This window comes from Oncorhynchus masou, chromosome 29, assembly GCF_036934945.1.
Source record: "Oncorhynchus masou masou isolate Uvic2021 chromosome 29, UVic_Omas_1.1, whole genome shotgun sequence".
Classification (NCBI taxonomy): Eukaryota; Metazoa; Chordata; class Actinopteri; order Salmoniformes; family Salmonidae; genus Oncorhynchus; species Oncorhynchus masou.
Genome location: NC_088240.1, coordinates 67344805 through 67369398, shown reverse-complemented (window position 1 = coordinate 67369398; position 24594 = coordinate 67344805). Strand labels below are relative to the sequence as shown.

At 43.7% G+C, this 24594-nt stretch overlaps 1 protein-coding gene across 3 annotated transcripts in view; it reads left to right on the top strand.

Moving 5' to 3' along the window:
• Positions 1-24594, top strand: part of LOC135520360 (triple functional domain protein-like) — a 132479-nt gene that overhangs the window by 84574 nt on the left and 23311 nt on the right. For all 3 annotated transcript variants that reach the window (XM_064945849.1, XM_064945850.1, XM_064945851.1), the window contains 14 exons: positions 167-289; positions 971-1168; positions 1430-1545; positions 3473-3539; positions 3787-3896; positions 4153-4222; positions 4334-4423; positions 4901-4993; positions 5450-5561; positions 7341-7531; positions 7755-7856; positions 9284-9423; positions 9638-9737; positions 12058-12313. In XM_064945849.1, coding sequence (XP_064801921.1) covers positions 167-289; positions 971-1168; positions 1430-1545; positions 3473-3539; positions 3787-3896; positions 4153-4222; positions 4334-4423; positions 4901-4993; positions 5450-5561; positions 7341-7531; positions 7755-7856; positions 9284-9423; positions 9638-9737; positions 12058-12313 — 1768 coding nt within the window. The remainder of the gene's footprint in view (positions 1-166; positions 290-970; positions 1169-1429; positions 1546-3472; positions 3540-3786; positions 3897-4152; positions 4223-4333; positions 4424-4900; positions 4994-5449; positions 5562-7340; positions 7532-7754; positions 7857-9283; positions 9424-9637; positions 9738-12057; positions 12314-24594) is intronic.

Sequence of the window (24594 nt, the reverse complement as noted above, 5' to 3'; positions counted from 1 at the left end):
GTCCTCTTTCATATTGTTTCAAGGAAGGATTCTAGCTTTATGTCCATGAGGGGGCGTGAACAAGTGCACACTTCCTCAAAGGCAGAAGGCTAGGGAATAGGAATAAAACATTAGTGTGATGACAGATAAGTGATCTGGACCTCGTCTCGTTGCGATTGGTCCACAGGCTTTGGAGTGGATCCACGACACGGGAGAGTTCTACCTGTCGACCCACACCTCCACCGGATCCAGTATCCACCACACACAGGAGCTGCTGAAGGAGCACGAAGACTTCCAGATCACAGCCAAGGTGAAGGCCCTCTCCAGCAGTGTCCAACACTATCAAACACCACCTCACTCAATCAAATGCCATCTACTGGATGTATCTATGTATTTTCTATAACAGACACTGACCTTTATAGTTCTGAATCAGACTGTATGGGTTGTTTAGATTGTGATGCCTGTAAGAAGCTTAGCCAGTGTGTTGAGATGTAAAGGGACTAGTGTCAGTCAACCTGTCCCATACATACACTGTGTAGGGCTGTCTGGGATCTGTTTAGGTTGTGCAGGGTACTGGCCATCTGCGTCGAAGCGTCCCAAATGGCACCCTCTTCCCTACCTACTAAATTTGACCAGAGCCCCATGGACCCTAGTCAAAAGTAGTGCACTATATTCGGGAGTAGGGTGCCATTTGGGACGCTACCGGGTAGTGTGTTTTGCTGCCCTGCCCTGTTTGTGGCCCTGTGCTAGGTATTATGATGCTGTATCTATGAGGCCCAGTCACAGGGCAGCCTATTGTCCCTGATGTTCTGGCCTCCTGAGTTATTGTGTGGCAGAAAACTTTATTGTAGTCATGAACCCCTAGCACAGTGGGATTTGGCTCCCATGGTTGACACGCACACAAACACAGGCACGCGCGCACACACACAAACACTCCGCGGCCCCCGTTCGTTCTCTCTTTCACTCTCTGTCTCTTTCTTTGTATTGACAGCAAACCAAAGAGAGGGTGAAACTGTTGATCCAGCTGGCGGATGGCTTTTGTGACAAAGGGCACGCCCATGCGCTGGAGATAAAGAAATGGGTCACCTCTGTGGACAAGCGCTACAGAGACTTCTCCCTCCGCATGGACAAGTACCGGTCCTGTCTGGAGAAAGCACTGGGCATCGTATCCTCTGACTCCAACAAGGCCGTGAGTACTGGAGGACAGGGTGGGGGAATGTTGGAGTGGAGGGTTGAGATGAAAGATGGTGTATGTGTGGGAGGGGGGAGGTTGTGTGTGTGTGTGAAACAGATGAAAGGTGGGATTTGAAAAGTGTGTGTGTGTATTTGCGTGCTCACGCTCATGTGTGAGAGTGTGTGTCTCTGTGTCTATGCGTGAGTCTGTATCTGTGTGTGTCTGTGCCCGTGTCCCCTCGGCGGTGCCTCGTAAAGTCCCCTGTCTGTCCTACAGAGTAAAGGGCTGCAGCTGGACATCATCCCTGCCAGTGTCCCAGGGTCAGAGGTCAAGCTGAGGGATGCTGCCCACGAACTCAATGAGGAGAAGAGGAAGTCTGCCAGGAGGAAAGAGTAAGCATTCACATACACAGTGGTTACACAGTTTGGTGGAGAAGCATCATTGTTATTAACCCATTCACATACACAGTGGTTACACAGTGTGGTGGAGAAGCATCATTGTTATTAACACATTCACATGCACAGTGGTTACACAGAGTGGTGGAGAAGCATCATTGTTATTAACACATTCACATGTACAGTGGTTACACAGTTTGGTGGAGAAGCGTTACTGTCATTAACACATTCACATACACAGTGGTTACACAGAGTGGTGGAGAAGCATCATTGTTATTAACCCATTCACATACACAGTGGTTACACAGTGTGGTGGAGAAGCATCATTGTTATTAACCCATTCACATACACAGTGGTTACACAGTGTGGTGGAGAAGCATCATTGTTATTAACACATTCACATGCACAGTGGTTACACAGTTTGGTGGAGAAGCGTTACTGTCATTAACACATTCACATACACAGTGGTTACACAGAGTGGTGGAGAAGCATCATTGTTATTAACACATTCACATGTACAGTGGTTACACAGTTTGGTGGAGAAGCGTTACTGTCATTAACACATTCACATACACAGTGGTTACACAGAGTGGTGGAGAAGCATCATTGTTATTAACACATTCACATACACAGTGGTTACACAGTGTGGTGGAGAATCGTTACTGTCATTAACACATTCACATACACAGTGGTTAGACAGTGTGGTGGAGAAGCGTTACTGTCATTAACACATTCACATACACAGTGGTTACACAGTGTGGTGGAGAAGCATCATTGTTATTAACCCATTCACATACACAGTGGTTACACAGTGTGGTGGAGAAGCATCATTGTTATTAACCCATTCACATACACAGTGGTTACACAGAGTGGTGGAGAAGCATCATTGTTATTAACCCATTCACATACACAGTGGTTACACAGTGTGGTGGAGAAGCATCATTGTTATTAACCCATTCACATACACAGTGGTTACACAGTGTGGTGGAGAAGCATCATTGTTATTAACCCATTCACATACACAGTGGTTACACAGTGTGGTGGAGAAGCATCATTGTTATTAACCCATTCACATACACAGTGGTTACACAGAGTGGTGGAGAAGCATCATTGTTATTAACCCATTCACATACACAGTGGTTACACAGTGTGGTGGAGAAGCATCATTGTTATTAACCCATTCACATACACAGTGGTTACACAGAGTGGTGGAGAAGCATCATTGTTATTAACCCATTCACATACACAGTGGTGACACAGTGTGGTGGAGAAGCACCGTTGTTATTAAAAGCACTGGCAGGTGGGAATACCAGACAGGAACGTTTTTCACCGGATAACAGAAATATTTAACATATTCATACTGCAGTAATTAACATTAGTATTGTCTAACACTTACCATTTATTTCATTTAAGATATTTTCATGATATCTTATAAATAATATTCAGATTTTTTTTTTAAGTATGACATACTGTATTTAACTTCAAATTCAGAGCAACTGGAAGACTATTGAAATAATGAGGCGGTTGAAAAAGTGAGCTACTTGTAATTTAGTTGTCCTTTCCTTTTGGGACTTTGATGTTTGATGTTGCATTTAGGCCATGCAAAATTTCATTTAAATAAAACAACACATTTCACTGCACCTATCTGGTGTATTTGACAATAAAAAAAACAAATCTGGGGTTTTACTGTGCTGTCTGGGTGCATCCCAAATGGCTCCTGATTCACTAAATAGTGCACTTCTTTTGACCAGAGCCTTAGTCAAAGGTAGTGCACTATATAGGAAATAGGGTGCCATTTGGGACGTAGAATATCATGTCACATGGGACATTTGTCTATGCCCCTGACCCACACAAAACAGACCAAAAACACAAGACAGTCTCTCTCTCTGCTGCAGTTCCCAGAAGTTGAATGTTTTTCCCCCAGGTTCATAATGGCAGAGCTCATTCAGACAGAGAAGGCCTACGTCAGAGACCTGCGGGAGTGTACAGATGTAAGTACTGAGAAACCACCACTCCATTCAACCTGTGACACATTCACACTCGTTTACTGACGGACTCTATACATTGGCCCCTGTATCGAGTCCGTCAAGAAAGGAAAACATTATGTAAGCCAAGGCCCAAGGGCAATGCAAAATGTATGCTTGATTGATCTGGTTTAGTTTTAGTTGGTGGTTTTCTGGTTGTAGAAATGTCAGATGTCAGGATTACAACCAGGTAAAGACATTGTGTGGTTTCCAGACCTACTTGTGGGAGATGACCAGCGGTGTTGAGGAGATCCCTCCAGGCATCGTCAACAAAGAGCACATCATCTTTGGCAACATGTTGGACCTCTACGAGTTCCACCACAAGTTAGTGTTCTGTACTGGAGTTACCCACACCGGACTCCCATTGCCTTCTAGATGCACTGGAGTGGCTCAATCAACCTAAGACTGGTCTATAGTAACTCAACCTGGGTCCTATTTATTAGTACACACCATAAATAATAATGAAAACAAGCATTTCTTATTGGACAAGTTCAGGTAGGACCTCCTCGTGTTGCCCCGTTTAGTTCTGTTCAGTTCGTAGTGAATAAGATTTCCTCAGAAACTCTCTCTTTCTGTACAGCATCTTCCTGAAGGAGTTGGAGAAATACGAACAGCTCCCTGAGGACGTGGGTCATTGCTTTGTCACCTGGGTGAGTGTCTCACTGTCTGGACAAGCCAGCTTACAACACTGACATAGATTGACATGGCTGAGATGTTGTGGGAATATTGTGTCTCTTAACAGTTGTGTGTCCATTTTGCAGGCAGATAAGTTCCAGATGTATGTGAACTACTGCAAGAACAAACCAGACTCTACCCAGCTCATTCTGGAGCATGCAGGGCCCTATTTTGATGTACGTGTAGATGAGTACCAACTCAGGCATTCTATAAATACTTAATACGTCAAATGTTGAACCACTAATCAAATTCTGCGAGGTCTTATTATGTGGTCTTTTGAATCAGATCCTTTGAAGTACTATTTATGCTAATAGTTTTTGAATAAATGCAAGGAAGTAATATTATGCTGGTATATCAGTTATGACGGTAGCCTCCAAATCTGGCTTACCCGGGTGATTTCTGGGTGTTTGGCAGTGAGGCTGATCTTAACAGGAGTTGTGGTGGTAGTACAGGAGGGAGGAAGAGGGGTAGATGAAGCCTACTCACAGAAGATTGACCTTAGGTTGCTGTCAGTGACCTCCAGCTCTGAGGAGAGGGGTATCTCCATTCTCCATCAGTGCTGTCTGTCTAGGTCTAGGAGCAGGATGAATCTGGCGACTGCTGCCTCGGCGTCTCTGTGCCCTTTAAGATGTCTCTGTCTTTTTGGTTTCCAGGAAATTCAACAGAGGCACCGGCTGGCCAACTCCATATCCTCATACCTCATCAAGCCTGTCCAGAGAATAACCAAGTATCAGCTGCTTCTCAAGGTGCTGTACACTGGCCAAATAGAAACAGTAGCTAGATGACTCTCTGTAATAATTATGTAGCATATAGCACAGCAGGTTCTGGTGCACCCTTTGTTCTCTCACCCTCTGTAATCCAGCTTGTACAATGATCGTGTTTATTGTACATCACATCGCTAGTTGTCAACAAAGCTACAGTGTTGGAAGCTGACTGCATCTTGCATGGAACACAATCCATTACAGCCTTTATCTTTTGTTGGACCTTGAGGTTTGTGAAATGCAACTGAAGATTTGTGTTTGTTTCTCTCTCACTGTGTGTGTGTGTGTGTGTGTGTGTGTGTGTGTGTGTGTGTGTGTGTGTGTGTGTGTGTGTGTGTGTGTGTGTGTGTGTGTGTGTGTGTGTGTGTGTGTGTGTGTGTGTGTGTGTGTGTGTGTGTGTGTGTGTGTGTGTGCGTGTGTGTGTTTGCATTTCCTCTTCAGGAGCTGCTGACCTGCTGTGAGGAGGGGAAGGGGGAGATCAAGGATGGTCTGGAGGTGATGCTCAGTGTCCCCAAGAGAGCCAACGATGCCATGCACCTCAGCATGATGGACGGTAGGAGCAATATACTTAGAACTAACTAAGGGTTTCCCCTTTTATCTGTGGTAGGAGGACTAGGCCTTGACTTACTGGACATTCCTTTTAGCTCCTAGTGAAGCAGGGCTGGGCTAACTCATAGGAAGCTTTCATGGAATATACAGTTAAAGTCGAAAGTTTACATACACTTTAGCTAAATACATTCCCTGTTTTAGGTCAGTTAGGTTCACCACTTTATTTTATGAATGTGAAATGTCAGAATAATAGTAGAGAGAATTATTTATTTAAGCTTTTATTTCTTTCATCACATTCCCAGTGGGTCAGAAGTTTACATACACTTAATTAGTATTTAGTAGCATTGCCTTTAAATTGTTTAATTTGGTCAAACTTTTCGTGTAGCCTTCCATAAGCTTCCCACAATAAGTTGGGTGAATTTTGGCCCATTTCTCCTGACAGAGCTGGTGTAACTGAGTCAGGTTTGCAGGCCTTCTTGCTCGCACACACTTTTTCAGTTCTGCCCACAAATATTCTATGGGATTGAGGTCAGGGCTTTGTGATGGCCACTCCAATACCTTGACTTTGTTGTCCTTAAGCCATTTGCCACAACTTTGGAAGTATGCTTGGGGTCATTATCCATTTGGAAGACCCATTTGTGACCAAGCTTTAACTTCCTGGCTGATGTCTTGATATGTTGCTTCAATATATCCACATAATTTTCTTTCCTCATGATGCCATCTATTTTGTGAAGTGCACCAGTCCCTCCTGTAGCAAAGCACCCCTACAACATGAGGCTGGCACCCCCGTGCTTTAAGGTTGGGATGGTGTTCTTTGGCTTGCAAGCTTCCCCCTTTTTCCTCCAAACATAACGATGGTCATTATGGCCAAACAGTTCTATTTCTGTTTCACCAGACCAGAGGACATTTCTCCAGAAAGTATGATCTTTGTCCCCATGTGCAGATGCAAACCGTAGTCTGGCTTTTTTATTGCGGTTTTGGTGCATTGGCTTCTTCCTTGCTGAGCGGCCTTTCAGGTTATGTCGATATAGGACACGTTTTACTGTGAATATAGATACTTTGTACCTGTTCCCTCCAGCATCTTCACAAGGTCTTTTGCTGTAGTTCTGGGAATGATTTGCACATTTTGCAACAAGGTACGCTCATCTCTAGGAGACAGAACGCGTCTCCTTCCTGAGCAGTATGACGGCTGCGTGGTCCCATGATGTTTATACTTGCATACTATTGTTTGTACAGATTAATGTGGTACCTTCAGGAGTTTGGAAATTGCTCCCAAGGATGAACCAGACTTGTGGGGGTCTACAATTTCTTTTCTGAGGTCTTGGCTGATTTATTTTGATTTTCCCATGATGTCAAGCAAAGAGGCACTGAGTTTGAAGGTAGAACTTGAAATACATCCACAGGTACATCTCCAATTGACTCAAATTATGTCAATTAACCTATCAGAAGCTTCTAAAGCCATGACATCATTTTCTGGAATTTTCCAAGCTGTTTAAAGGCACAGTGTATGTTAAATTCTGACCCACTGGAATTGTGATACAGTGAATTATAAGTGAAATAATCTGTCTAAACAATTGTTGGAAAAAATACTTAGTAGATGTCCTAACCGACTTGCCAAAACTATAGTTTGTTAACAAGACGTTTGTGGAGTGGTTGAAAAACGAGTTTTAATGACTCCAACCTAAGTGTATGTAAACATCTAACTTCAGCTGTAGGTTTAGAAATGATTTGAATCAAGTGACTTGACAGTCCCCTCTATTCCTTCTCCTCTTCCCCCCTCCAGGGTTCGATGGGAATATTGACTCCCAAGGAGAGCTGATCCTGCAGGAGTCCTTCCAGGTGTGGGATCCCAAGACTCTGATCCGTAAGGGACGTGAGCGCCACCTCTTCCTATTTGAGATGTCCCTGGTCTTCAGCAAGGAGGTCAAGGACTCTAACGGATGCAACAAGTACCTCTACAAGAGCAAGCTCTTTGTAAGCACAACCTGTCCACTCTCTCATCACAATGGCTGGAACTCAGACTTGAGATCAGCATGCTTAACTTAAATTAAAGTCTCCCATTCACATCAATGAATGATTTACGGAAAAGAGTTGCCTGCGCCGATCTCAAGTCAATACATTTTTATCAACCCTATATTTACTCTATTTCTCCCCTGTTCTTTCTCTAACTCTGTTTTTGTGTTGTCTCTGCTCCAAGACTTCGGAGCTGGGTGTCACAGAACATGTGGAGGGGGATCCGTGTAAGTTTGCTCTCTGGGTCGGGAGGACCCCCAGCTCAGACAACAAGATGGTGCTCAAGGTAACTGGTACATTATGACTTAACAGTAACCCAGCAAACAATCAAGCGCAATGAATATGTATATATTTACTCCCACTTTTGCCCAAAACGTATTTCCTTAAGTGGGTGTTACTGTGAGTTTTAAAGATTTAAGTTCAACCCACTACAATTCCGCCCAAAACGTATTTCTTTGAGTGGGCTTTACCAGGCCTACAGTATGTGTTCGAGTTTGATGATTTGCATAACAGTTCATGCACTTAGAGACATATATGTGTGTTGATGCGTTGTGAGTCATGGCACACACACACGCATGCACGCACGCACGCATTCACACACACACACACACACACACACGCTATGTACACTACCGTTCAAAAGTTTGGGGTCACTTAGAAATGTCCTTGTTTTTGCCCATTAAAATAACATCAAATTGATCAGAAATACAGTGTAGACATTGTTAATGTTGTAAATGACAATTGTAGCTGGAAATGGCCCATTATCATCAACCATCACTAATGTATTCCAATGGGACGTTGTGTTAGCTAATCCAAGTTTATAATTTTAAAAGGCTAATTGATCATTAGAAAATGCTTTTGCAATTATGTTAGCACAGCTGAAAACTGTTGTCTGATTAAAGAAGCAATAAAACTGGACTAGCTGAGTATCTGGAGCATCAGCATTTGTGGGTTTGATTACAGGCTCAAAATGGCCAGAAACAAAGAACTTGGATTAGCTAACACAACGTGCCATTGGAACACAGGAGTGATGGTTGCTGATAATGGGCCTCTGTATGCCTATGAAAATATTCCATAAAAAATCAGTCGTTACAACAGCTACAACAGTCATTTACAACATTAACAATGTCTACACTGTATTTCTGAATCAATTTGATGTTATTTTAATGGGCAAAAAAATGTATTTTCTTTCAAAAACAATTATATTTCTACGTGACCCCAGACCTTTGAACGGTAGTGTATATATTATATATATTATATTATGGCAGACTAACCATGTTAATCTGTCCGTTATATAACAGAAGCATACTCTTGATTACTGTTGCATAGTTCCAAAGAAGACATGAGTGAGTCATATGCATATTCACACAGCACTGAAGGGGCCTTTAAATGGCTCCTCGGAAATGACTGGTTATGATGCCAGCATGAGAATTCCTCAATAGTGAAACATACTGTAATCGATTGAAAGGGTCTTACTGAATGAAAGGAACATGACGGAATGTCCTTTGTGTGTTCTGTCCATGTACTCTGGTAAAAATAGTAAGCATTTAGATAATTTCTATCAATGAAGGCATCAGGGTTGACTGTATTGACACAGCTCAGAGCGTACAGTTAGTGTTGCAGCATCGATAGTTTCGAAATATTGGGAATGTTTGGACTGAGATCTTTCTGCCCGCCAGTCTGTCTTGACCGTCCGTCCGTCTGTCCCCTCAGGCGTCCAGCATAGAGAACAAGCAGGACTGGATCAAACACATCCGGGAGGTGATCCAGGAGCGTACCATCCACCTGAGAGGAGCCCTGAAGGAGCCTATTCACATCCCCAAGGCCACCACAGTCAAACACAAGGGCAGAAGGTACAGTACAGTACTCCACCTTGTATCAACCTCATCACTTCTCACAGCCTTTCTTACAGACCATACAGGACTGACTGCATTGGACATTGGTTTTATACATTACAGTTATTGTTCTGTCAATTCCGCAGCACAAACTAACATGAAAGTGCCCCAACAGTTTATGATTGTGAGAGCTGCCCCACCCTATTTTGATTGAGATCTTCCTCCTCTGTAGTCATGGAGAGGACCTGGACAGCCAGGGTGATGCCAGCAGTCAGCCAGACACCATCTCTATCGCCTCCCGTACCTCTCAGAACACACTGGACAGCGACAAGGTGAGTCATCATAGGCTGCCCATTGCCTTCCTACAGCTACGCCATTCAAATACAGCACGTTGCCAACTCCGGAGTCTTTACTTCAGTCTTCTGTCTGATGTAAGACAATGGTCTGCTTCTACAATCCCTGCAGTTTAGGGCTTCACCAACGACGGCTGTTGGTCTCTGTTGTGGAACAGCGGAGGTCTTCACGGTATCATTTGACACGTTAGACTCTAGAGACTTCTTTTCAACAGCATTTCAAACTGTAGCCTCTAAATCCGGTAATTTTTAGGGAGACCGCAACCAGACAAGTCAATTCGAATTTAATATTTCAAGACATCATTTTAATTTGGACTGGCTTCCTGTGAACCTGTTGACTGATAAGGGATTGTCTGAAAACCAAACTTTCGTTAGACTTTTCCTTTCCATCTCAGAGATGAACATGAGAAACATGGTCCTTCTTCAGGAAGGAACAGTGTGATTTTATCAGGCAATAACAGCACAGAAGGACATCACTCCTACTCACAGTCAGAGCTATATTCTCTCACACAAACACTCCGCCTCTTTAGGGACCATGTTCCCCTGCCAAAGCTGGACTTGCAGTTATTCTGCTCTATGCAGCTATGCTCCTAAATCAAGGAATTACGTTCAATTTGACTTAGCCACAGTGGTTGAGTCCCAAATGCTACCCTATTCCCTTTATAGTGCACTCCTGGTCAAAAATAATGCACAGCAAAATGAATATGGTGACATTTGGAAGACATGCATAGGATGTCCCTTTCTGTATGTGTCCTTCCTGACACAGTGTAGCTCTGGTTCTGTCAGGGTACAGAAAACAACACAGAGAAGGTCAGTCAAGGTCACGGAGAGGTGAGGAGGGAGATTCCATGTGTCTTCTCATGTACACTAATGGGCCGTGGTTCCTTTAATGCAGGGAACAATCACTCACAGTCAACTCTCTCTCTTTCTCGCTCTCTTTTTTTACTTTCTCTCCCCCTCTTTCTCTGCTCCTCTCTCTGTCTTTCTTTCTCTCGCTCTCTGCGTCTTCGCCTGGTGTTGTGAGATCTGTGAGAGGCAATGACAGAGCCGAGTTGTGTGTCGGCGACGCGTCAACGAGTGTGTCAGCCTCCCACTAGCTGTACCACTCTCTGTGTCAGTGTCATATCTCCAGCCTCTCCTTGGAGAAGGCACAGCTGCTACAGTAGACAAGGAAGGGAGTGCTTTGGCTCTGGTATATAGTACCTAGATACCATCGTAGGGCCATCGGGCGGCGGGATATGAGAGTAGGTGGGCCTGCGTGTTACCTCAGGTCAGTGTGGTTCAGTGTTAAGTTAATCTTGTGTCGCGTCGATGGATTAGATTCAGCATCAGGAGCATCAGAGTATGAAGGAGAAGAGGACAGAGGACAGAATCATGGAGAACAATAAAACCTCAGGTCCGGTGGCTCAGCTTTTGAACTCGCTGGCTTTGCCTCACTACCAAAGGGTATGTATGGATCTCTAGCAGTTACTAATGAGCCATGTCGGTGGGATGTTGGTTGGAGTCTGTAATTGGTTTGATTTGGTAGTCATTTGAAGAATGTGTTGTCAGTGTGGAACTGCCGAGGGTGATCGTCATTCTCCTGTAACTGATTTCCCTTGTATATATCCCTCAATATATATTTTAATGGCATGTGTGGCACTTTAATGGTCGTGTTTTTCCCCTGCAACTACTGCTTTAGAATGCCAGAGCGTTTCTTGAGTCACATTGAGGCATCTGAATGTCTTGTGACTCACCAGAACGACATGTTTACAGTACAACTCAGTACAGTTGAGCTACAGTAGCTACAGTATGTGGTTGGTTTGGAGCCTGCACTGTGCTGATGGCACATTCTAATGGCCATCAGAATAAGCTCTTAGTCTAGCCTTGTGACTGAGATGGGTCTGGGGAAACGTAATGACTGACTAGTGGTAAATCAGCAGTTCTCAGGGGGACTTGGGGACCTTCAAACCCATATAAGAACTCGGTTGTTGACATGCTAATAATAGACTCGCTATTGCTGATTAGTACATCCTGAGAATCTCACCATTTAATGACATGTAGTTATATTTCACACCCTCATTGTGATACTGCTCCTAAACATCAATACATTCAGGCTGTTTCTTCATAACCTCAAACTATTCCTTTATGTCATGTAATGTTTATAGTAAATCTGACATACACTCTGTCCCTCGCTCCCCCTCCCTCTCATCCCTCCCTCTCATCCCTCTCTCTCCCTCTCCATCCCTCCCTCTCTCTCTCCCTCTCCCTCTCCATCCCTCCCTCTCTCTCTCCCTCTCCAACCCCGCCCTCTCTTCAGCTCTCTGGTGGCTGTGAGCTGACCGTGGTTATCCATGACTTTGTGGCTAGTAATGGCAGCAGCTCTGAGCTGACTGTACGGAGGGGTCAGACGGTAGAGGTGCTGGAGAGGCTTCATGACAAGCCAGACTGGTGCCTGGTGAGGACCACGGACCGCTCCCCTGCCCAGGAGGGCATAGTACCCTGTGCCATGCTCTGCATCGCTCACTCACGCTCCAGTATGGAGATGGAAGGACTATTCAACCACCACCACAAAGGTAGGCCTTGATGTTGGGACTGAGAAGGCTGGAACATACACAGACACAGATACACAGACACACTGTCAGCCTTGCTGTTGTGAGGCACCTGGAATGCAGTAGAGGAAAAGATGACATGCACACATCAAATGGATGATATGGAGATCAAATGATATGTTCAGCAAAAGTAAAAAAGAATGTCTGAGTCCTCCCGGATGGCACAGTGGTCTAAGGCACAGTGGTCTAAGGCACAGTGGTCTAAGGCACAGTGGTCTAAGGCACAGTGGTCTAAGGCACAGTGGTCTAAGGCACAGTGGTCTAAGGCACAGTGGTCTAAGGCACAGTGGTCTAAGGCACAGTGGTCTAAGGCACAGTGGTCTAAGGCACAGTGGTCTAAGGCACAGTGGTCTAAGGCACAGTGGTCTAAGGCACTGTGGTCTAAGGCACAGTGGTCTAAGGCACTGTGCCACCAGAGATGCTGGGTTCGAGCCCAGGCCGCGACCGGGAGGCTCATGGGGCGGCACACAATTGGCCCAGCAACGTCCGGTTTAGGGAGGGTTTGCCCGGGAGAGATATCCTTGTCTCATCGCTCCTGTGGCGGGCCGGGCGCAGTGCACGCTGACCAAGTCGCTAGGTGTACGGTGTTTCCTCTTACACATTAGTGCGGCTGGCTTCCGGGTTGGATGTGCGTTGTGTCAAGAAGCAGTGCGGCTTGGTTGGGTTGTGTTTTGAAGGACGCATGGCTCTCGTTGCAGCGATGGATACCACGAAATTGGGGAGAGGTGAAAATAAAAAAAGAATGTCTGGCGTCAATCTACCATTAAGGTCTGGGAAAACACACATATACACACAAGTATACACAGGCACCTTGGTCCCAGGGGGTTTCTAGTGGGCGAGTGTGTACTTGCAGCCAGTGAAGGATTCCAGGTGCTCCCTGGTTTACAGTCTGTGGAGAGCTGTTGATGACTCACGTGCTGCTGTGGAAAACATATGGATTACCATCTACATTATTCTGTGGGAATTCATACATGCATACATGGCCTGTCTCTCATGGTTCATATTCGTCAGGCATCAAACAGAAGATAACTGACTAAAACAGGTAGAGACTACCTGAACTTGTCCAATAAAAAACACATGCATTTTTGTTCATTTTTTTCATTTCTGTTACAAAACCTTGTGGTTTTTCTTTCTTCAAAGGAGAATTCGTTTTTGAGCTCCATGACTTGACCCCATTCCAGACCCCAGGGGATGAGGTCAAAGAAACCTGGGTGGCACTTGGAGCTTCTGTTCTGTCTTGACTGAGTCACTCAGTAAAGCTTTGTTCCTGTCAGACGGCCCGCCCTCCTCCTGTCCTGTCTGTAATAAGATAGAGGTGATGTTTGTGTACTGTATACTGGTGGTTTCCATGGTGCGGCACAAGGCTACCTGAGGTGGCAGGTAGCTTAGTGGTTAGAGTGTTGGGCCTCTAACTGAAAGGTTGCTGGATCGAATCTCCTAGCTGACAAGGTCCAAATCTGTCGTTCTGTGTCTGAACAAGGCAGTTAACCCATTGTTCTCTGGTAGGCCGTCATTATAAATAAGAATTTCTTCTTAACTGACTTGCCTAGTTAAATGTTAAAAATCCATGCCCATAAGTTTCCTAAACATTAGGCTCTTCATCATTTTATAGGGGAGTGGGGAATCCTATATTTCTATTGGCTTAAACCAGGTAGTGTTTGATGCATGTTACACACTTGGATGGTTTTCTCTAACTAATAACAAACTTAAGGATTTCCCATCCAGGTCTTTACTATTCTACTACCTTCAAGTTTCACGTGTGCTTTTTTCCCATGTTTCTTCCTGAGCGCCTATAGGAGCATCAGAACTTCTCAGATGGTCTGTTCTTATACCCACGCAGCAGTGAATTGTTATGCAGACTGATAAAACTACAACAAACTGCTAAAGACTCCCCTCGGCAGGGCTCTTTTAGAACTAGGAGGATGAACCTGTCCTTGGTGCTCCCCTTGTCTTTGTGGTGCTTTGTCCATGAAGCAGAGCATGTAGGCCTAGGCCCTTTTCTCAGGGCAGTGGGCGGTTTGGGGGTAGATCGGGGAGTTTTCCTCTTCCTACCCCCGACTGGTGCTGTCACCCAGATGCATGGCTGGGCCAGAATGAGTGCAGGCTGTGAGCAGAAGGTTTGCCCTGGTAAATGTCTGGGAGTTGTAGAAGGGGATGGATGGATGTGTCTCACTAACTCACAGGAAGACTATTCATTCATTGTTTTTCCTCATTGCATTCCCCATCCCTTGGATTGAGAACAAAGCCCTTGCTGGCTGGTTGCCTGTGGTGAGTTAGTAGATGTCATAGCTTGTGTAAATCCTACAAGTTCTCAGAAAATGCTGTTGATGTGACTCCTGTGATGTTCTTGCAATTAAGTTTGTAAACTGAATTAGACTAAGTTACTGCTTTTTGGCTATTTTTGTATTTTCCAACTTTAGGGCCATGGACTAGGACAGAGTTCCCCAACTGTCTGCCTTCGGATGTTTTGGTTTTTTTGGCCCCCCAAGTTTCCTGAGTAAAAAAAATATATATGTATATTTATATACATATAATTTTGATTGTTGGACATAAAAGACTGTAAAAACACCAGAAAATCAGCTCCAAGATTTTGTAAATCTGTTTCCAGGTATTCCCACGCACAATAGAGAGATTTTGTGATCGTATACAAATAATAATAATTCATAATAATTGATTGGATTTATATTGCACTTTTCTACCAACTGAGGTACTCAAAGCGCTTTAAATAGTAGGGGGAAACTGCCCTCATCCACCATCATTGTGTAGCACCCACCTCAGTGATGCATGGCGGCCATTTTTGTGCCACAACGCTCACCACACATCAGCTATCAGGTGGAGAGGTGAGGAGATATATGCCAATTAGGAATGAGGAGGATGATTGGGTGGTCATGATGGAATGTGGCCAGGTTGGGAATTTAGCCATGAAACACGGTCAGGACACCGTTTTTAACATCCCATCTGAAAGACGGCACCCTATTCGTATTTTTGTCAAGTATTATTTCTGTTTAGGCTTCTTGCGGTCCATCTGCAGTGTAAATATATATATTTTTTATCACGCTCCGGCCCCCTGACCATCCACCCAAGAATAAATTGGCACGCGGCTGAATGTAGTTGAGGATCCCTGGACTAGGAAATGCCACTGTGACCTATCCCCAGCTAGATCAGTGTGGACCGAAGTGTACAGTAGGGGGAATAGGGGCCATCAATAAGTTCAGCATATTTCTAAAATGTGCTAAAGAGACAGTAGCAACACCTCCCTTCAGTTGCTGATTCAGCTTAAACGGTTACCTTCTCGAAGGTACCAGGGAGGCCTTAGCTTTTTTGGTGTGGCGCACGTGTGTGTGTGTGTTCCGCGTGCTTGTGTTGTGCACGTTGCACCCATGTATGTGTGTGTGTTTGGTTCTTACAGGAAACAGGCTCTGTGGTTAGTGCCCAGAGATCCTGATGAAAAAACATACAGTTGAACAGGGAGAGCTTTGTGTGGGCTGCCTGTTTTACTCCTCCAGTTCTGTTTGCACTGCAGGGTAGATTGAGATCTGGCTGTACAAATGTATGAGTAGCATCTTAGCAGCTACAGACAGTTACACTGCTGAAAGTTCTCTTTGTGCATTGTTTTTGGCAGCAATAAAACTAATTTAAGTGTTTTGAGCTTAGCTTAAATAAGGACATTGCAACTGTGCTGAAAAGTAAAGCTGCTACTAAAGATGCTACATTTCCACGGTACATAATGCTTGTGGAAGCTGAGCCCATGCTGTTTGAGTTCTGGATTTTCTACTAGGGGTTTTACGTTAAAGTGTGCCTTCTGATTCTGAATGTTCCTTTGGGACAGAGGAGGCTTGCCCTCACAGCACAACAGCCCACTCTCTGGGACAGTGGAGAAGAGAGAGCAGATCCAATCCCACAAACACAGCAGACTGATCTCATCTGAGCTAGAGGATACAGCTGCTTCCTATAGCTTTTTCTTAAACTACATGATTCTTTATCTGTTTTATATAATTATTTTGAGGAATTGGATTTTAAACGGTGTGAGAACGTGAATAGTACCTTGGCAGGTTGCCATGGCAAATGGAATACGGTCTATTTTTGCTGTTAGTCCTCTGTACCATATGAGTTCTCAAGCGGGACCCTCGGAAAACTGCAAATTCTGGCTGCTGGATTTGGGTACGTAATGATACTGTTTAGGACCTATATAGAACCCGCCCTTTAAGGGCTCCAGTCCATTAACGGTGTCGAACAGGCTCCAACTTTGTTATGGTATAATCAAGCAATACATTTAATTATTGTTTACATGATTTTGCAGCATACCTTTAGCATATCTGTTTTCACAGCCTACTGTAGAGTACATATTTTATTTTATATTTTGTTATTTTACCTTTATTTAACTAGGCAAGTCAGTTAAGAACAAATTCTTATTTTCAATGACGGCCTAGGAACAGTGGGTTAACTGCCTGTTCAGGGGCAGAACGACAGATTTGTACCTTGTCAGCTCGGGGGTTTGAACTTGCAACATTCCGGTTACTAGTCCAACGCTCTAACCACTAGGCTACCCTGCCGCCCCATATCAATAATAACGTCTGCATTGTATGTGACGGCCTGGGGGATAAGTACAGTAGGCTATTATATTGATTGAATGGGTGTTATGGAGTGGATTATATGGATGCATAAGAATGATTGAAAACCGTATTAAAGCTGGCACACTTTGGACTAGATTAAGAGCTTCTGAGTCACATGTGGGACAGACACAGACAACCAGACAGACAGAGAGACAGACCGGCAGGAAAGCAAGCAGGCTGGCTGACTGATTGACTGACTGAATCAGCCATGTTACTACCTGTTGACGGAGCGAACAGTCTATAAAGCTGTAGTATCTGTGTTTGTTCCTGGCGCATCCCGCCCACCCCAGTGCTGTCCAAACCCTATCCTCCTCCTCGCCCATTCACCAGGATCAAAAGGTTAGCCAGCTTACTTTCCTGAATCACCTTAAAAACTTCATAGTTCGTATAGCTCATAGAGAAAGATTGACTTGAAATTGAAATGGTATGAATAACTTGACATGATCAATAACCCATAGCTTTCTGATCAACAGTTAGCCGGCTGATCGATCCTTGCTTTGTGATGATACACCCCTCTGGAGATATTCTTATTATTGTAGACATGAGGAGAACAGACAGACACACACAGTATCACCCACTGCATATCACAGTCCATCACACAGCTGGCTTGGCCTGTGTGCCCTCCTGTCCTATGACTGATGAACCTTGGTAGGTTTCCCAGGAAGTGGGCCAGACATCTTAATCCATTTGTGACAGTGAGGACAGTGAGCCACCACTCTCTGATTGGCTTGGACTGTGCCACACGTCTCCTCACTAGGGCTGGCACAATTACCTTATAACCGTGTAATCAACGGTTATGGATGAAGACCGTCGTGAGAATAAAATATTGGTCTTAACTGTTTTTAAAAAACCATGAGTTTTTTGCTTTTGTGGAACGAACACTGGAGAGAGATGGGACTGCTAGGCATTCTTGTGGTTGAGTCCATTTCCGCGATAACATGGATAATTAACAATTAACATGATGAAACTTTGCTGCTTGTGGCAGTAGATGTAGAAATAGCTAACATAGAAATAGATTCAATAAAACATGCTTGGAACCGCTAACTTTGGCAAACTCATTGGTACACTCGCAATGGCTGCCTGGTATTGTGATTAGGGCTGTTATGGTGGCAATATTACCTCCACACCGAAGGTCACGAATCATGAAGGCAGTCAAATTCCACGTACCTTTTTATTCACAGTAAATAGGTTTCTCCAAGCTCTAATCACTCTGAACTCAATGCAAATTTAATCAAAAATCTAATCAAACACTTCATGAGAGCCCATGAGCTCATGTTGCGCAACATTTCTATAGGCTAAGCAAATTGTCCGAGAAAACAGAGTGATGGGCTCTATTAAAAAGAGGAGGATCCCATCAGCATTCTATAGGCTAGGTGTAACGGCTTTCTTGGTGTGAAGGAGAGCCGGACCAAAATGTGGCGTGGCTATTGAGATTCATGTTTTAATAAAACAACTAAAACACAAACACTACAAAACAAGAAATGTGCAAAAACCAAAACAGTCCTATCTGGTGCCACAAACACAAAGACAGGAACAATCACCCACAAAACCCAACACCAAACAGGCTACCTAAATATGGTTCCCAATCAGAGACAATGATTCACACCTGCCTCTGATTGAGAACCATATCAGGCCAAACATAGAACTAGACAAACTAGACATGAAACATAGAATGCCCACTCATATCACACCCTGACCAAACAAAACATAGAAACATACAAAGCAAATTATGGTCAGGGTGTGACACTAGGCCTACTATATTTATTTCTTAACTTTCCTAATATTAAGCACAATGCTTCTCTTAACAACAGGAACCACGGCAAAAGTGTCCTCCATTTGCTATTTAAGTGCATAAATGACATTTTTGTCCTGCCCCCGTTTCGAGACAGGTGCATGATAATGGTGCATTCTAAATCAAAACAAATTTCACACATATTATTTAGTATATGTAAAGACAAGACTAAATCAAAACCAGTCTGATGGGTGACAATATGAGACTATCACTTGTGAATGATGCCCAGCATAAGGCAAGAAACAATGCATACCTTTTTTTGCAACTTTATCAAATTAAAGTCCCACACCTTATGTAGCCTATCCCATAGCATATCCAGCAACCTTTCGAGTACTTGCCCAACGCTCTAACCACTAGGCTACCTGCAGCCCCAAAAATAGAATAGGTCAACGATTGTACTACGGGGGATAGTAGATTGACAATAGGCTAGTGCTTTTGTTGTTCGTTAGGCCTACTCATCATTGGCTGACGAAAAGTAAATGTGGACAGTTCGTCCAATATATTCAATATGAGCCTCAGAATTGGATAAGGATGCGCACAGTTGTGAAAAAGACCCGATGAGGTGAAGGAGAGCAATGTGAGTGAAAGTTGCTTCAGGGCACGCAGCACGCAGGGAGAAGGGAATTACAATTATTATATTCAGCCCACTGGCCACAAAAGGCACGTATTACGGGGGCATTACGGCCACACAAAGGGGATGCTGCCGGGAAATTTGAGGCATTATCAAGTGCTTGTCAAATTGTGAAGGAGAGACTGATGAAGTGTGTACAGCCTGCACAAAAAAACAAAGCAGAGCTCATGCCTTTAATGCAACTTTTTTCAAACCATCATTAGATTAGCGTTATATAGCCTAAGAATATATAAAAAATCAAATATCACAACTAAAGTTACGTAATAAACTCTAAATTGAAGATATAGGAGTACTTGTTTCTTTGTTAACCCGTCAACACAGAATAGCCGCATGTGCGCACTCCCTCCAATCGTTTGGAGGGAGCTTTGTTCAATTGTATTCTTCATACTATAAAATCCTGCCATGGAAATCTAGGTAAATCTTGTCTGCTAAATAAACTAATGTAGCCCACAACCATATGGCATAGCCAGATCAGGACCTAACATAAGGATATGCTATTCTGTTCCTCTGAAATGTACTTTTCTTCACATCATGCTTCTTTAGACCTGTCTAAAATAAATAATACATTTATTGTGATGGTGTAAGCTGTATTACATGGATTTATTAAATGTAGATGTTCCAAAAGTCTGCATCAGTGGTTTGTAGGCTATGTGTGGAAGCCAGGAAATGCTAAATGTGCGATAAACAAGATCATTTGAATGAGATTTCAACGTCGCCAATTTCAATGTCGCCGACCCACGAGGAGTTAGCTGAAGAGGCTAGCTTCCAAGAGTTCCCCACAGATCCTACTCAAAGTGACATACTGGCTGCCATAAACTCACTAAGCAAGAAGGTGGACACAAGGTTGACTGATATCTCAAAGAGTATTGGGACTTTGGCCGAAACTGTGAAGGCAACTAAGGGAAGGGTGCATGAGGTTGAGCAGACGACAGTCGATCACGAGGCCAGGCTACAGGACATAGAGAAACAGTGCGCAACGTTAAAAAATTACAACAAAACCCTTAAAGCCCGACTGGAAACGCTCAAGTTGCATTCAAGACGCCAGAACATCTGAATATGTGGGATCCAGGAGGACACTGAGAAAGGGAAACCCACTGAATTTGTCTCGGAGCTGATACTGGCATTGCTGGGGAGTGAACACTTCAAAACGGCCATCCTGATCGACCGCGCACACAGATCTCAGGCAACGAAGCCACAATGAATGGCTTCTTTGCCTGAATGGCCACCAAGGCCATTCATTGTACGGCTGCACTAGTCAAAGGTTCCCCCTTAACTACAACGGAGCCAGGGTGTCTTTCTACCCAGATCTTACCTTGGAGGTGAGGAACCAACGGAAAGAGTATGATGAGGTATGCAACAAATGCAGGGCGGCCAACATCCGATATGGATTCCTCTTCCCAGCCCGGTTTAAGGTGACAGTCGAAGGGATCAACACGTACGTTTGACAACCCAAAAGAGGCTGTTCTGTTCTTGACAAGCAAGCTCCCTGGCTGAGGATACAGAACGGCTGTGTCAACCGGCTAAATGGCCAAATACAGGCCAGGAATGTGTTTGAATTTCCAGCCTATGTCTTTTCGATCAAAAATTGGGATTTATATGATAGGTGAGATGTTGTGGCTGATATAGCATTGTTTAGCATATCATGTTTTAGCGCCACTCACCCCCTAATGTGAGAGTTAAGAGTTATTTAATATAAGCGTATATGCGGAGCATCTATAGACGACGAGTTAGTTCAAGCTGTATGTCTAGACACCCTAAGGTTTGTGTGTTAGCCAAGGAGTGCTTCGTTTGGGGAAGTCACTCAGTAAAGGGACGGGAGGGGGATGGGGTATGTGTTTTATGTTCACGTTTATTATTAGTACAGGTGACATGACAAGCTCCCGTACGGCAGGACGTTTTTCTTCTGGGTTTTGTATGACAGCAACAATTTGCTCTAAAATAAGAAATGCCACATAGTGACACAGCACAGAGTAGACCAGGTGGAATAAAGATAGTCAGCTGGAACTGTAATGGCTTAGGGCATGTGGTGAAACCAGCTAAGGTTTTTTCTCACCTTAAATCACTGGGTGCTGACATAGTGCTTCTTCAAGAAACTCATATTAAACGCTCCTCAGGCCAAGCTACGAGTCGGCTGGATCGGTCAGATATACCAGTCTAACTTTGATGCAAAAGGAGAGGGGTAGCAATCCTGAGAAGGAAAAACATTCCGTTTGTTTACTCATCCTCGATTTCAGATCCTAATGGTCGGTATATTATTGTGGCTGGTACACTGAATTCGAAACCAGTAACCTTGGTCAATTTATATGGACCCAACTTCAATGATCCATGATTTTTTCAAAGGGTAATTAAGGACATACCAAATATCTCGGATACAAGTGTTATTGTGGGAGGTGACTTTAACTGTACGTTAGATCCTCTTTTAGATAAACAGCTATCAAGGTTACTTCAACAATCAAATGCCAGTGTCTGTCTAAATACATTGATGACAAACCTTAACATTGTCGATATTTGGAGACTGACGCACCCAACAGACAGGGATTACTCTTTCTTTTCATCAGTTCATAAATCATATTCCAGAATTGACTATTTTTTGTTGGACTCCAAACTAATTTCAGCAGCTGAGTCGGTTACCTATCACCCTATTCTAATTGCGGACCACTCTCCTCTGTCCATGGTGCTGAAACTCTACAATATGTTGACAGGTTGGCGACCGTGGTGCTTCATACCTGTTGAAAGATGAGGCTTTTTGTCAGTATTTGAAGGAGCAGATTGCCTTTTTCCTCTGAACTAACAACACGGGGGATGTTGACGACTCCACCCTTTGGGAATCTCTAAAGGCTGTGATTAGAGGTTTCTTATACAGTGCCTTGCGAAAGTATTCGGCCCCATTGAACTTTGCGACCTTTTGCCACATTTCAAGCTTCAAACATAAAGATATACAACTGTATTTTTTTGTGAAGAATCAACAACAAGTGGGACACAATCATGAAGTGGAACGACATTTATTGGATATTTCAAAAAATTGGGCGTGAAAAATTATTCAGCCCCCTTAAGTTAATACTTTGTAGCGTCACCTTTTGCTGCGATTACAGCTGTAAGTCGCTTGGGGTATGTCTCTATCAGTTTTGCACATCGAGAGACTGACATTTTTTCCCATTCCTCCTTGCAAAACAGCTCGAGCTCAGTGAGGTTGGATGGAGAGCATTTGTGAACAGCAGTTTTCAGTTCTTTCCACAGATTCTCGATTGGATTCAGGTCTGGACTTTGACTTGGCCATTCTAACACCTGGATATGTTTATTTTTGAACCATTCCATTGTAGATTTTGCTTTATGTTTTGGATCATTGTCTTGTTGGAAGACAAATCTCCGTCCCAGTCTCAGGTCTTTTGCAGACTCCATCATGTTTTCTTCCAGAATGGTCCTGTATTTGGCTCCATCCATCTTCCCATCAATTTTAACCATCTTCCCTGTCCCTGCTGAAGAAAAGCAGGCCCAAACCATGATGCTGTCACCACCATGTTTGACAGTGGGTATGGTGTGTTCAGGGTGATGAGCTTTGTTGCTTTTACGCCAAACATAACGTTTTGCATTGTTGCCAAAAAGTTCCATTTTGGTTTCATCTGACCAGAGCACCTTCTTCCACATGTTTGGTGTGTCTCCCAGGTGGCTTGTGGCAAACTTTAAATGACACTTTTTATGGATATCTTTAAGAAATGGCTTTCTTCTTGCCACTCTTCCATAAAGGCCAGATTTGTGCAATATATGACTGATTGTTGTCCTATGGACAGAGTCTCCCACCTCAGCTGTAGATCTCTGCAGTTCATCCAGAGTGATCATGGACCTCTTGGCTGCATATCTGATCAGTCTTCTCCTTGTATGAGCTGAAAGTTTAGAGGGACGGCCAGGTCTTGGTAGATTTGCAGTGGTCTGATACTCCTTCCATTTCAATATTATCGCTTGCACAGTGCTCCTTGGGATGTTTAAAGCTTGGGAAATCTTTTTGTATCCAAATCCGGCTTTAAACTTCTTCACAACAGTATCTCGGACCTGCCTGGTGTGTTCCTTGTTCTTCATGATGCTCTCTGCACTTTTAACGGACCTCTGAGACTATCACAGTGCAGGTGCATTTATACGGAGACTTGATTACACACAGGTGGATTGTATTTATCATCATTAGTCATTTAGGTCAACATTGGATCATTCAGAGATCCTCGCTGAACCTCTGGAGAGAGTTTGCTGCACTGAAAGTAAAGGGGCTGAATAATTTTGCACGCCCAATTTTTCAGTTTTTGATTTGTTAAAAAAGTTTGAAATATCCGATAAATGTCGTTCCACTTCATGATTGTGTCCCACTTGTTGTTGATTCTTCACAAAAAAATACAGTTTTATATCTTTATGTTTGAAGCCTGAAATGTGGCAAAAGGTCGCAAAGTTCAAGGGGGCCGAATACTTTCGCAAGGCACTGTACATCAGAGAGGAAGAAACGCGCCAATACCAGGCTGAGAGAAATTGAAAGAGAGTTAGGGGAACAGGAGAATGTTTTTAGGACAAATTCCTCATATGCAGTCCTTGAGAAGATCACAAAGTTAAAATATGAATACAATACCATCCTTTCAAACCGGGTGGACTCTTTTACTTGCTAGAGCGCAACAAAGTTATTTTGAACTGGGTGACAAACCACATAAATTATTAGCAAGACAGCTAAAGCATGTACAGGCATCTAGAGCTATTCACAAAATAAAAGACAAGAAGGGTAAAATAGTAACAGATCTGCAGGATATTAATAAATCCTTCGCGCAGTTTTACTCAGCTATACCAATCAAAATACGATGCTATTGATCCACAAACTATGGAACGCTTTATCGCTGAAAGCGAACTTCCTAAACTAGACACGGGGGCAGCTGCTGCACTCGATGCAGGGATAACCTTAGAGGAAATGAACACAGCGATAGCACAATTTCCAAACAGCAAGGCCCCTGGGCCCGATGGATATGTAATAGAATTCTATAAGAAGTACTGTGCCAGTCTATCTCCACTTATGTTGCGAATGTTTAAACAATCCAAAGAAAATGCCAAACTCCCGCAAACACTGTATGAGGCTACAATAGTACTGATCTTGAAAAAAGATAGAGATTCCATGGAGATGTCGTCTTATCGCCCCGTGTCGTTACTCCCCATAGAAAACAAGGTGTTGACAAAAATATTAGCA